This window comes from Piliocolobus tephrosceles, chromosome X (assembly GCF_002776525.5).
Source record: "Piliocolobus tephrosceles isolate RC106 chromosome X, ASM277652v3, whole genome shotgun sequence".
Lineage (NCBI taxonomy): Eukaryota > Metazoa > Chordata > Mammalia > Primates > Cercopithecidae > Piliocolobus > Piliocolobus tephrosceles.
This window is the reverse complement of record NC_045455.1, coordinates 43,128,023-43,142,987: the sequence shown is the minus strand read 5'-3', so window position 1 is coordinate 43,142,987 and position 14,965 is coordinate 43,128,023. Positions and strand designations below refer to the sequence as shown.

At 36.4% G+C, this 14,965-nt stretch overlaps 1 protein-coding gene across 4 annotated transcripts in view; it reads left to right on the top strand.

Moving 5' to 3' along the window:
* Window positions 1–14,965, top strand: part of PIBF1 (progesterone immunomodulatory binding factor 1) — a 267,479-nt gene that overhangs the window by 19,072 nt on the left and 233,442 nt on the right. For all 4 annotated transcript variants that reach the window (XR_002725238.2, XM_023186443.1, XM_023186434.2 and 1 more), the window contains exons 3-5: window positions 416–516; window positions 3,250–3,448; window positions 5,577–5,696. Coding sequence is in view for 3 of the 4 variants with exons in the window: in XM_023186443.1 (XP_023042211.1) it covers window positions 416–516; window positions 3,250–3,448; window positions 5,577–5,696 (420 nt within the window). In the remaining variant the exon portion in view is untranslated. The remainder of the gene's footprint in view (window positions 1–415; window positions 517–3,249; window positions 3,449–5,576; window positions 5,697–14,965) is intronic.

Below are 14,965 nucleotides of genomic sequence, written 5' to 3'. Positions count from 1 at the left end.
AGATAAGGCCTCTCTCTGTTGTCCAGGCTGTAGTGCGGTGGCAAGATTATGTATGGCTCACTGCGGCCTCAATCTCCTGGGCTCAAGCAATCCTCATACCTGAGCCTCTGAAGTAGTTGGGACTATAGGCACACACCACCACATGCAGCTAATTTTAAAAAATTGTTTTGTAGAGATGAGGTCTCACATTGTTGCCCAGGCTGGTCTCGAACTCCTGGGCTCAAGTAAGCCTCTCATCTTGGCCTCCCGAAGTGCTGGAATTACAGGCGTGAGCCCCTGTGCCTGGTCCCTTTATCCATTGTTAGTCTGTTTCTTTTAAGTGTCTTTAAAATATGTTTATTATTGAAACTGAAAGTTTTTCTTTATGACAAATTTGAAAATTGAACATGTAATTGATCTTTTTCTCTTTATTAAGATTGAAGAGTTGGAGGAGAAACTTAATGACGCACTTCACCAGAAGCAGCTACTAACATTGAGATTAGACAACCAATTGGCTTTTCAACAGAAAGATGCCAGGTAAGAAACGTTTTTTTAAAAAAACAATATCTAGTTAGCAATTAAAAGTAATTTTATTGCCTGTTCATGTTTGTGATTGTAAGCTAAAATAGAGAAATTTTAAGTCAGAGATAGCAATTATTTTTACACCTAGACCACAAAAAAAGTAGGATACTTGATACAATACATAAAATACAGAAACTCAAAATTCAACATTCATTCAACAAACATTTGGTCAGTATAAACCATATATGACAAAGGAAGCTCTCTGAACTGACCACCATTAACCTTTCTTCTTTTACTCAACATACTGATTGATTTTCATGGCCCTTTGGACTTTCCTGGCTTGAAGTACTTTCTCTTATTCCTGCATACTTTCTGTAGCTCAGTTGTGGGCTTATCAAGCTTAAATATGCCTATGGCAATTATGTAATGTAATTAAAAATTATATAAACAATCAGAATCTTTGGAAAGGTTCAATAAAAGGAACTAAAAAAATTATGAAATTAAATATAAGCAACACAAGTTTTAAGATTGAGAGCAAATATCAAATCCACAGAAGATACCTTCACTGATTTCTTCCTAAGTATCTTTTAGGATCTCATGCCATTGTAAAGAAATTGAACTTGGATTTACACAAAATCAAAGCATACCTCTGTTTAGTTCTATGTTTTAGTTACAGGTAAATGTGTAAAATAGGTATATTTTCCCTTTTTAAGATTTTACTAAACTGATATTGTAAAAAATTATCAGACCTTTTTATCAGCCACTATTACATTAGATTAGTGGACCTCAAACTTTAGCATGTGTCAGAAACACTTGGAGGGCTTGTTAAAAAAGACTACTGGATCCCACCCTCAGTTTCTGATTTGGGAGGGGTCGTGAAAATTTGCGTTTTTACCGGGTTCCCAGGTGATGCGGATGCTGCTGGTCAAGGAACAATACTTTGAGAACCACCGCATTCGATTATAGGTCTTCTACTCTAATTCTGTAAGACACCTATCAGATTCAGTGATGCTGTTGAGAGGGCAGTTAGGAGTCTATTGTAAGAAGATATCTGATGGTGGGAAAAAAAAAAAAGTTGGATTCTGAATATATTTTGGAGGCAGAGCTGGTGGATTCAATGTGGGGCTTACGAGAAAAGGGGGAGTCAAGGATTACATCAAAAATTTTGGCCTGAACAAATGAAAAAATGGAATTTCTGTCAGCTAAGAAGGAGGAAATCATGGTAGAAAAAGTTTTTGTGAGTAAAAATCAGGAGTTCAGTTTGGGACATGTTAAGTTAGAGTTTTCTTGTTAGAAATCCATGTGGAGGTATATGAAAAGTCTGGTGTAGAGGTACAAATCTGGGGATCATTAGGGTATAGACAGTATTCAAGTCATGAGACTAAAAGAATTCCCCAAGGAGGAGTGCATACAGACAGAGAAGAGGACCAAGTACTCCAACATTAAGACAGAGCAGAAAAGGAGACTGAGAAGAAACCACAGTAAAATAGAAGAAAAATGAACAGTATGGTGTCTTTGAAGCCAAGTGATGAAAATGTATCAAGGAAAGAAAAATGAATTGTGTCAAACTCTATCATTAGATCATGGATGACAAGAGCTAAGAACTGATCATTTGCAATTTAGATGTCATTGTGATTTCATTAGAGACAGTAAAAATATGATCATCATGGGTTTAAGAGGAAAGGATTTGGAGACAATAAGTATAGACAACTTTTGAGCAAGTTTGCTCCAAGGGGTGGCTAACAAACGGGGAAGTGCAATGAGGTCAAGAGTTGTGGTTTTGTTTGTTCATTTGTTTTAAGATTGAAATAACAGCATGTTTGTCTGTTCATGGGATTGATACAGTAGGGAACGGGAAAATCAGTGATGTGATTTGACTGTGTCCCCACCCAAATCTCATCTTGAATTAGAGCTCCCATAATTCCTACATGTCATGGGAGGGACCTGATGGGAGGTAATTGAATCATGGAGGTGGTCTTTCCCATGCTGTTCCCATGATAGTGAATAAGTCTCACAAGATCTGATGGTTTTATAAATGGGAGTGCCCCTGCACAAGCACTCTTGTCTGCCACCATGTAAGACGTGCCTTTGCTTCTCCTTTGCCTTCCACCATGATTGTGAGGTGTCCCCTGCCGTATGGAACTCTGATTCCATTAAACCTCTTTCCTTTATAAATTACCCAGTCTTGGGTATGTCTTTATTAGCAGCATGAGAACGGACTAATAATATCAGATTGTCCCTTCATGATCACAGTCTTTCAGTAGACAACTAACAATAATGTCTGCTACATGTATTCTTTGAGAATGATGAGTATGTGCAGATTACTGTTTTCATTACCTTATTGGTTGAGTGAATACTTTATGGTGGTTCAGTGTTACTGTCTTAAAGAGGTATCCTTGAAGTATCAGGATAAAAGGGAAATGAAAATTAGTAAGTAGAGTCCTTGATGTTTAACATTAAACCTTAAGCAGAAGAAATGCATAATTTTATGATTTGAATTTCTAAAGTTATTCTTTAAGAATATCAATTCTCTGTTTAATAATTTATATGGCTACACATTTAATAATTAGTATGGAATTGTCGTTTCATATTTAACTGGTTACTATGAGTAAGCATTTGCTGGAGTAAGTAAATAATACTGTCAGGCTTCTCATTTCCTAATTTTATGTTGATATAAATAGGAAACTGTGAGAAAATTAAATCTCAAAGACTTTTTCAAAGCCTGCTATAAATTCTCTTCTAATGTAGCAAATATCAAGAATTAATGAAACAAGAAATGGAAACCATTTTATTGAGACAGAAACAACTGGAAGAGACAAATCTTCAGCTAAGAGAAAAAGCTGGAGATGTTCGTCGAAACCTGCGTGACTTTGAGTTGACAGAAGACCAATATATTAAATTAAAAGCTTTTCCTGAAGATCAGCTTTCTATTCCTGAATATGTATCTGTAAGTATCATATCCATTTTTAACTACAGCATATATTTTCAGACTAAAATTTACCATTTTTGTAGTAGCAATTACTTTTGAAGTACCCAATTGATACATTATTTTATGGCTATGGATGGTGAATGGTCTTGAAATCCAAATTTTAAAGGATCATGACCATTGATCTCCAAAGTCAAACATAAATAGGTTTCTGAAGTTAATGACTGCATAGTCCATAGAAATGAATTATCGTGAACTGGTGGTTTCTTACATTCTCAAAATGAAAAATTATAAACCACACAGTAGTTATTGCCAGAGGTTGGTTGGGGTTAGTGGGAGAGAGGAGTTGGCGTGATTATAAAGGGATAGGATGAGAAAGAACTTTGTGGTGAGAGATTGGCTCAAGATCTTGATTGCAGTGCTGGTTACGCAAATCTGGAATAGCTAAGATTAATCAATGGCAGTGGTCTCAAATATTTTGGTGTCAGCATTCATTTACACTCTAAAAATTATTGAGGACCCCAATGAGTGTTTGTTTATATAAGCTGTGTCTATTAATATTTACCATACTAGAATTTTAAACTAATAAATTTTTTAAACACAAGAATATATAAGTACACAATTCCATTGGCCTTAAGAGTGATAATGTCATCATATGTCATGTAGCCACTGGCAAACTCCACTGAACAGTCATGAGAGAATGAAAATGAAACGGGGAAAAAATCTTAATAATTACTAGGAAAGTTGTTTTGATCTTGTGAATTCCCTGAAAGGATCTCAGAGTGGTGGGTGGGCCAGAGTCCAGAAGTCCCAAAACCATATATTGAGAACTGCTGCTTTTTAATATATAGATGTCATTTTACCCTAAAAGGCTTGAATTTTTTCATCTGTAAAAAGGATTAATAATAACAGTGCCTTTCTATTGGGGATAATTGTAAAGACTATGACTGTGTATGTAAAATGTTTATGAGCATAGTGCTTAGAAGATAGTAAACACATAAAAATGTTACCTATTGTTTTTCCTCTAGTGGTGGTTGCTATTCTTGGTTCTCATTGGGAAAAGATTTTCAGATTAGTGATGTCTGATAAAATGAAGTTCCTTTTTTGTTCAGCTGTTTTTTTTCTTTTTAAGGCTCAGATACAGTTTTTCTGTCCAAAGTGTACTGTCCAAAACAAATAACCTCAAATTCTGTTTTTGAGGCTTCATTTACAGTAGATATAAAGTATCACACTGGTGGCAGTTACACATATTTTTGCTGTTTGTTTTCTTAATATTCCTTCTTACATGTTTTCTTTTCACAAACAATATTATCGTTAACTAATTTAATTATATGCAGATTATTTTTGTTGAAGGCTAATATTAAGATTTGCCTCTTACCAAATAATGGTATTCTTGTAATACAGTTGTTTGTTAAGGAGTTTCGGACTGTAAATAAAGCTTTGCCAAGAGCCTGGGATGAAAATAAACACTTTACCTCTTCATCAAGTATTTATTGAGTGCTTATCATATTTTTAGGCACTGGAAATAGAGCACTGTGTAAACCAGACAGAAATCCCTGCCCTCATGAAGCTTATGTCGAAGTGGAGCAACACAGCCAATAACTTAAAAGTTAAATATGTAGAATATCTGTATGTCAAAGGTGCTATAGAGAAAAGAGCATGGGTGAGAAGTAGGGAGTGCTACTTTAAATTTGGTAGGGAAATCAGGGAGGGCTTTACTGGCAAGGTGATATTTGATCAGAGACCTATAGGGAGACAAGGCATGAGCCATGCATTTATATGGGGGAAGAACTTCTCTAGCAGAAGAAACAGCAAGAGCAAGACTCCTGAATATTTGTGGTATGTTCCGGAAGTTTACAAGCAGATAGTGTGGAGTGAGCAGTAGTAGATGAGTAGTAATGGAGTGTCAGTAGAAGGGAGGAAGGACTGTCAAAGATAGGAAGTTATAAATCGTCTGGCCCTTGAGGGAAGTTAATTGAACATTAAAGCTTGATAGAAAGTATTAGTGGCTAGGTTCCATTAATGACTGTCTTGTTGTAGTTTTGTAAGCATGTCTCTTTATTACTGATAAGTGAGAGCACTACAAATTAGCAAATTTTAATCGTAATTTGGATTTAAGACTGCTTATTAATTTAATTTCTTTTTCAAGGTTCGGTTCTATGAACTAGTGAATCCATTAAGAAAGGAAATCTGTGAACTACAAGTGAAAAAGAATATCCTAGCAGAAGAATTAAGTACAAACAAAAGCCAGCTGAAGCAGCTGACAGAGGTTTGTATGGTTTTGATTGCTGGTGGGAAGAAGCTTCAACTTTTTCTATAGAGTCCCTCAAGATTTGTGATAAGGAATATAAAAGTCAGTGATTGAAAAATGGGACTATGGGATGGTGACTGCTACAGTTCTTCTTAAGTAGTGGGAAGGAGGTTAAATTGGAAGTAGTCATCTTAAAAATTGACAAGTCTATGGTATTGACGTATCCCATAGTTGAGCTTTTATTGTTGCAAGTCATTTTTATAATCAGCTGCTTTTTAAATCCTAATATGGGCTATACTTGAAAATTGCTGTATATACCCAGATGATGCATATGCACGTAAGTATTTAATAATTTGTCTCTATTTTTAACATCACTTTGTCAGGAAATTTAGGCAAGAAACGAAATGTAGGCCACCGTATGCAGGGGATCTCTTGCAGGTGCCATAAGAAAGAAAAAAAAGAGAATACTTTTACTTTGAACTAAAGTGCCTTATAGGTTCTGGTTTGCCTAAGACAGCTGCCATTATTCTTGTGAATAAATATTAATAGCACCCCTTTATTTTCAAAAGTATCTCAGCCTAGACAATGAATATAGTAATCATAAATCAACATTTTTATAGAAGGGTGGACTAATCATTAACTTGATTATATTATTGACCAGATATCCTAGATTACTCTTGTATTTATAGTCTGCTAGCAAAAAAATAATGGTAGATTGATTCATTCTACCATGTAACAGTTGGAAATGGGTGGCTGTTTTTCTTCAAAGATTTCATTCTTCTAAAAGGAAAACACTTGTAGTTTACAAATGGGGTCTGCTGTAGTTCTTCATTACAAGTTAGCCTTGTTTACTTATGTGGCTTCTTTATCAAGTGCAGTTAACTCTCATAATATTTATTCTGAGCATGTGTACTGATACTAGCATTAACCCCAGTGATGTGCATGATGCTGTGCTAGGTGCCTGCAGTGAACCCAAGAGAGGCAATGCCTGCCCTTCTAGAGTTTACTTTCTAGCAGGTTAGAATTAGAACATTAGATGATACTTTGACACTCTCATTTACTCTGTGACCATAACCAGGTCATGTAATGTTAACTGTTCTATCAAATGGAGAAAATAATACTGTTTGTTCATTTATTTAATTGCATTGCCTATGTTTCCCTTTCAGAGTAAAAACGTGATTTTAGCAAAGTTGCATACAAGCATTTATGTCCTATTTTAAGGGCAGTTTTTATCAATGATATTATTCAGAAATAGATAATTATAATTTAATTTGTATTTTTAATGCTCTACTTTGCTGCACTATTAGTCCTAGAGAGAATTTACTTAAATCTTGCCATAGAATCAATATTACAGACAAAACAAGAAGGCTCAGCTTCCTTCCTCTCCTCTGAGGAGCAGTGACATCAGCAGGAACAATTAGAGGGGCAGATGTGCCCTCCACTCCAAACTTCAGTTGTTTTCTTTTCTTCTCTTAGCATGTCATATTGTGCAGGTAAACTGTTTTGCACATTTAGAAAGATAATTCAATTTTTTAAAAAAATTCAACTGTAGTCAAAATAGTAGAGAACAGAGAAGGCCTCAGTTTGGCCACTTTCTAATTTTGCAGCCTTGGGCAAATCATTTATACTCTATTGCAGGATGGTTTTGGTGGTACAGGGGTTACTGGGGAAGAGGCAGTTAGACAAGGTTTTAGAGTTGGTTCTACACACCTTATAGTACCTCAGCATCCCTCAAGGACTTCTTATTGTGTAGTAGGAGGGCTGGAGGAGCTCCCTATCCTTGTTTTTATCAAGCCACCCTTTTTTAAAATAACTTTAATAGTTGGGACTTCTCAGCGTGATTTCTCTTGAACACAGATAACTCAGACCATTCTTAGAGTTTGTGGTTTTTCGGCTGTGTCAAGGACCTGGTACAGGTCAACTTGCCAAACACTAGGAAAAAAGTAAATATTTTTAAATAAAAATATTTTTAAATAAAAAGCAAAGCCAGTATCATTAAACAGCTTTGTTTATTTATTTAAACAGGAGTCTTGCTCTGTCACCCCAGCTGGAGTGCAGTGGTGCTATCTCTGCTCATTGCAACCTCCACCTCCTGGGTTCAAGCGATTCTTGTGCTTCAGCCTCCCAAGTAGCTGGGCTTACAGGCATGCGTCACCACACCTGGTTAATTTATGTATTTTTAGTAGAGATAGAATTTCACCATTTTGGCCAGATGGGTCTGGAACTCCTGGCCTCAAGAGATCCACCGCCTCAAGAGATTGGCCTCCCAAAGTGCTGGGATTACAGGCGTGAGCCACCGCACCTGGCCAAACAGGATGTAGTAAACAATAAATAGTAGTACTCAATATTAAAATAAATGTCACATATTCTGGAGTTTATTTTTTGAAATGATTCATTGAATTATTTACTACTATTTATTTGAGGAATTAAAAGACAGTTTCTCATCTCTGCAACATAACAATTAAAAGAAATATTCAACTGTAGTCAAAATAGTAGAGAACACAGTCCTGTCTCCCATCTTAACAGCTTCTCTCTCCGTAAAACAGGGATGATAACACGTAACACCTACCACACGTCATTATTATAAAGAATGAAATTCTTTCAATAAATGTGTATCCTGCATTTACTATACGGCATGCATTATTCTTGGTACTTAGGATACCTCGTTAAACAAAGCAGTAATCCCTGCTATCATGGAGTTTATATTTTTAAAGGATATCTGTGAGATGTGTATTGTATTTTAAAAGGGAAAGCAAACAATAGCAAATCATATAGTGTGGCAGAAGTTGATAACTGCAATAGAAAAAAGAAAAAATAGTTCAAGATAAGGTGAATTGAGTGCTATACATGGAGAGCAGGGAAGAAAGCATTGTCAGCATTGTATAAGATTGGCTAGTAGGTCTCATTAAGCAGCTTAGAAGTTTACAAAGCCTTGAGGAAGTGAGAGAGAGAACAAGGCTGTCTTCCTTGAGACAGCTCAGGAAAGAGCTTCTAGATAGCAAGAACAGCCAATGCAAAGGGAGGGGGGTACTTTGGTATTTGTGGAAGAGTGAGGAGCGTAATATGACTGGTATGCTTGAAGGGAGGAGGAGAATAGTTGTAGTTAAGATCAGAGAGGTAATGAGTCTGTTGTGGTCATCATACAGACTTTGATTTTAACCTTAAGTGAAATGAAAAGTTGCAGGATTTTGGAAAGAAGTCTGACATAATCTGACATATACAGTTGACTGTTGAACAACATGGGTTTGAACTATGTAGGTTTATTTACACATTTTTTTTTTTCAATAGATATACTGGAAAATTTTTTGGAGGTTTGTGACAATTTGAAAAAACTCACATATGAACTATGTAGCCTAGAAATATAGAAAAAAATTAAGAAAAAGTTATGAATGCATAAAATATATGTCGGTACTATATTTTGTCATTTACTACCATAAAATTTACACAAATCTATTATCAAAAGTTAAAATTTATCAAAGCATGCATACAAACACACCTTACGTGGTGCTATTTTCAGTAGAAACAAATGTAACAAATGTAAAGATGCAGTATTAAATCATAACTGCATAAAATTAACTGTAGTACATACTTTACTACTGTAATAATTTGTTAGCGTCCTCCTGGCTATTCTGGTAGACTCAAGGGTTTGGGATATCCGCTTAAAACACTGTATGATGCTAATCATCCCCCACGTGAGCAGTTCTCCAGTAAAATGTGAATCACAATAAAAAGTGATTTCTTGCAGTTCTGGCATATTATTTTTCGTCATGTTTAGTGCAGAACTGTAAGCCTTGGATAACACCATGGGAACCATACGAAGTGTCACCAGTGATGCTGGAAGAGCTCTCAAGCAGCAGAGAAAATTTATGACGTTGTAAGAAAAAGTTAAATTGCTTAAATTGCAGATTGAGGTCTGCACCTGTTGGTTTGCCTACCATTTTGGACAGACCATTAATCTTGTAAACAGGTTATGTAAAACTTAAAGCATCCATAATGCAGTACAGTTCTGTAAATGTATTTTCTGAGGATTTTTAAAAAATTTTCTCTAGCTTTTATTGTAAGAATACAGTATATAATACATATAACATAGAAAATATTTGCTAATAGACTATATTATAGTAAGGCTTCCAGTCAACAGTAGGCTATTAAGTTCTCTCCTGAGAATAGACTGTAGAGCTATAAGGATGGAAACAGAGAAACGTGTAAAGAGGTTGTTGTAATCTAGGTGAGAGATTATTGTGTTTCAGATCCAGGTGGTAGCAAGGGAAGTGGTAGATTCTGAATTTATATTAAAAGTGGACCCAGTAGAAAAAAGGTAGAGTCATGAATTGGATGAAGGATGTTAAAGAAAGATAGGGGTCAAATTAACTCTGAAAAATGTTGGTTTGAATTTCTGTTCAGCTGAGATGGGTAGATTGTGAATGAGGCTGACTTGAGTGCAAAAGAGTGTGGATCTTAGACATGTTGAGTTTGAGAGATCTGTTAGATGTACAGTCAAAGATATGTGGATGTACAGGTGGTGAAGTTTAGAAGATAAACATTCAAGAGTCATCAGTATAAAGATGACATTTAAAGCCAAGATGAGATTACCAAAGGAGAGTGAGTGCAGAGAACAGAAGAGGACCACAGCTTGAGCTCCAGGGCACTTCAACATTGCAATGTGGGAGAGAGAAGGAGGAGTTACCAGTGAAATAGGGAAATTAAGAGAATTATATGTCCGGGAAATCAAAGGGCAAAAGTTTGTCAAGGAAAAGAGAGTGACCAGCTGTTCCAAATGCTATTGATAGGTACAGTTAGATGAAGACTAAGAATTGACATTGTGTTTAACAAGGTCATTGAAAACCTTGTCAGGAGTAGTTCTGGAGGAGGGATAGGGTCAACAGTTTGATTACAGTGTTTGAGAGTGAATGGAGGAAATGAATTGGACATAGAGTATAGACAACTCTTTCTGAGTAACACTACTGTGTAGAGGAACAAAGAGTTGGCAATTACAGGAAACATGGAGTCAGGGAAGGCTTGTTTTTTTGTTTTTTTTTTTGTTTTTTTCCTTAAGATAGGAGAGATCACAACTGATGTATTTAAAATCACATTGTAGCCATCAGAATTTTCTCATTGTCCACAACAGTAGAAGGACATTCATGTAATTGTTAACCAACAGTGTAAGCAGTACTGTTGGATACCCAGTTATAACTATGTTTAAGGCTCCTCACTTTAGTATCCATGTAATAAAAAGAGTCGTGTATATTTGGGGTATTGTCAATAATACATGTTTCTGTAATTATGATATTTGGGGAAACTGTTAGAATACAGGGGTGTTTGTTGATTGAATTACTCCTGATTAATTCTGTGGGACTTTCTTAATATCTAGATAGTGGTTTAAAAAATAATAATTCAGTGAAGTGAGATAATTTATCTCTTAATAGCTAGAGTTTTAATTATGTCACAAAAAGTTGAGTTTCGGTTTAAAAAAACAACTGAAGAATATATTTATAAGTGGGTAAGGAAGATAGAGAATGTTACGATCACTAGAGGAGGGTTTACAAAAAGATCTGGGTTATTTAAATGGGGCTGGGGGAAGTTGAAGAGGTGATTGGACACTGTCAGGTTACTGAGGTTCAGTTGTCATTAGTGAGAACCATTGTCTCTAGGACTTTTAAAACTAATCACAAACCCCTAATTTATGAAAGTGCTAAATGAAATTGTCAGTTTTTCAGTTGAAGGTTTCTGTTTTTTCTCCTGTTACTTGGAATGTTCTTATCTGAGTGTTTTTTACCCAGTGGTATTTCATGTTTCTTTCCTCTTCAGTCTGTGGGCTGTGTATATATACTTACTGTTGGCCTGAAGCAGACAATAAAAACACAGAAATGCCCATCATATCCAAAGGAAGTAGCAAGAAAATTTCAACTTTTCCAATGGTGTCATTAATTTTAAGTTTCTTGACCCAAAAGAGTAAATTTTCCTTTTAACTATAGTAGGAGAAAAAGTAATATATTTTCCTCACCCATTGCGAGGTTTATGGCTGAGACCCCAATAATAAAAGAATAACAAGAGAAAAGCATAACAAATTTATATATAAATTTATATGTATAATTTAATATAAATTTTACATGACATGGGAGCCTTCAGAAATGAAAATTAAAAGACCCAGGGAAAATGTATTTTTGTGGATAGTCATGCATAAGTATGATTGGAAGACAAAAGAATATGATCTGATGGCAATCAGCTGGGAGAATTTAGCAAGGCTTGTTTGTTCACATTCTTCTTGGCCTCAGTGTGTGACATTCCTTCCCATTGGGTACAGGGCGGGACACCTGTCACCTTAGGGGAGAGGGGAGGGAAAAACAGAGTGACCTTCCTAGGTTTGATGACCTGCCTCAAGGGAGAAAGGGGAAAGGGAAATTTTCATTTCTGTGGCCCACTTCAAGAGAGATGGGTTGGGAGAAGGTCAGGGAGACCCCCCTGTTTCTGCAGTTTTCTTAATTTCCTTCAGATTAAAATACTCAGTATGCCAGGGTGCCATGTTTCAAGGTGTCTGTTCTAAGTCCTTACAGAGGAATGAATATTTTATTTTGTAGTGAGTAAATTGAAAATATATCCAGTGAAAATGTGTTCACTGATTCTAAGTTTTCCTAAATTTGACAAATAAAAGGAAGTGTTACGTTGTTCAATAAGCGGTAAGATACACTGCCATAGTAAGTTTTGGGAGAAGGTCCATGATATTGATAGCTGCAACCACTATAAAGTTACTAGATTTTTTTTTTTTGAGTCAGACTCACGCTCTTGTCACCTAGGCTGCAGTGCAGTGGTATAATCACGCCTCACTGCAACCTTTGCTTTGCGGGTTCAAGCGATTCACCTGCCTCAGCCTCCCGAGTAGCTGGGATCACAGGTGCCCGCCACCACACCCGGCTATTTTTTTTTTTTTTTTGAGGTGGAGTCTTGCTCTGTCGCCCAGGCTGGCGTACAGTGGTGCGATCTCGGCTCACTGCAAACTCTGCCTCCCAGGTTCACGCCATTCTCCTACCTCAACCTCCTGAGTACCTGGGACAACAGGCACATGCCACCATGCCCGGCTAATTTTTTGTATTTTTAGTAGAGACGGAGTTTCACCATGTTAGCCTGGATGGTCTCGATCTCCTGACCTCGTGATCCGCCTGCCTCGGCCTCCCAAAGTATTGGGATTACAGGTGTGAGCCAACACACCCGGTGTGAAGTTACTAATTTTTAATAAGACATGATCCACATTTTTCATGTGACATTATTCAAAAGATCTTCAAAAAGTGATTCAACAAATATTTTATTCTTCAGCTCATACTTATCTAAGGTTGGATATCTTAAGATAAGCGACATTAGTCTTATTAATGACTTTATGTAATTTTAAAGTTGGATACAATATAAGCTTTTGGAAAAAAACATGACTGGATGGTATTCACCCAAGAATTCTAAGGGACTTAAAGGATGAACCTGAAACTGCAGCACATGTGTAATACTATTACCAAATATAGCACTTGAAGTAGGTGTAATTGCTTAAAAGCTGGTAAATTGCCTGCCTGACTCTAGAAACTAAGGACCTCCACATTTACAAACTGATAAAGCACACTTTGATGCTTACTGAGCTTGTGTAATGCATGAAGATTAGGATCAGTGAATACTTAGGCAAGTTAAACCTGCAGGGGAAGGTCAACAGAGTAGTATAAATGGACAAATTATATTTCACCTGTATATAAAGAGAAAATAGAGAACAAATTACATGGACTTTCAAAAAGCCATTGACAGGGTTTTAAATTCTAGTTTTTAAAAATTGGCAGACTTTTTAAAAATTACAGTGAATAATGTAACGTTAAATTTACTACTTTAACCATTTTCATGTATACAATTCAGTAGTGTTAAGTATACTCACATTGTGGTGCAACAGATCTTCAGTACTTTTGTATGTTGCAACACTGAAAACTGTACCCACTAGACTCCCTCTCCCTTCCCCCTAGTCATTGGTAACCATTTTTTAACTTTGTTTCTATGATTTTGATTAGTTTAGATTCTTCATATGAGTAGGATCCTAGAGTATTTGCCCCTTTGTGATTGGTTTCAATTAGCATAATGTCCTCAAGGTTTATCCATGTTGTAGCATGTGACAGAATTTTCTTTCTTTTTTTTTATTGTACTTTTAAGTTCTGGGGTACATATGCACAACGGGCAGGTGTTGTTATGTAGGTGTACTCCTACCATGATGGTTTGCTGCAACCATCAACCCGTCATCTACATTAGGTATTTCCCTTGATGCTATCCCTCCTGTAACCCCCAACCCATTGACAGGCCCCAGTATGTGATGTTCCCCTCCCTGTGTCCAAGTGTTCTCATTGTTCAACTCCCATTTATGAGTAAGGACATGCGGTGTTTGGTTTTCTGTCCTTGGGATGGTTTGTTGAGAATAATGGTTTCCAGCTTCATCCATGTCCCTGCAAAGGACATGAACTCATCATTTTTTATGGCTGCATAGTATTCCGTGGCATATATGTGCCGCATTTTCTTTAGTCTATCATTGATGGGCATGTGGGTTGGTTCCAAGTCTTTGCTATTGTGAATAGTGCCGCAGTAAATATACGTGTGCATATGTCTTTATAGTACCATGATTTATAATCCTTTGGGTATATGCCCAGTAATGGGATGGCTGGGTCAGGTGGTATTTCTAGTCTAGATCCTTGAGGAATCGCCACACTGTCTTCCACAATTGTCTGTCACAATTAGGTTGAACTAATTTATGCTCTTTTTTTTTCTTCTTTTTTAAGTTTGCATAATATTCCATTGTGTGTATATACCACATTTGCTTTATCCATTCATCTATCAATAGATGTCTGAATTGCTTCTACCTCTTGGGAGAAATGGACAGACTTTGTAAGAAGTGTTATCATGAATTCTCAGGGAATTGTTTTCTCTTTAGTAGTTGAAGGATAAGAGCCAAAAAAAAAAAAAAAAAAGGAATAAAAAAGAACTAAATGAAAAACAAAAATAGAAGTATTCTTCGTAACTGTTAAGTCCAATCTTATTCATTATTTAACATTTTAATACATTTATTGGGCTGGGCACAGTGGCTCTCGCCTGTAATCTCAGCACTTTGAGAGGCCGAGGTGGGCAGATCCCCTGATGTCAAGAGTTTGAGACTAGCCTGGTTAATATGGTAAAACTCCGTGTCTCCTAAAAATACATAAATTAGTCAGGTGTGGTGGCAAACACGTGTAGTCCCAGCTACTCGGGAGACTGAGGCAGGAGAATCGCTTGATCCCGGGAGG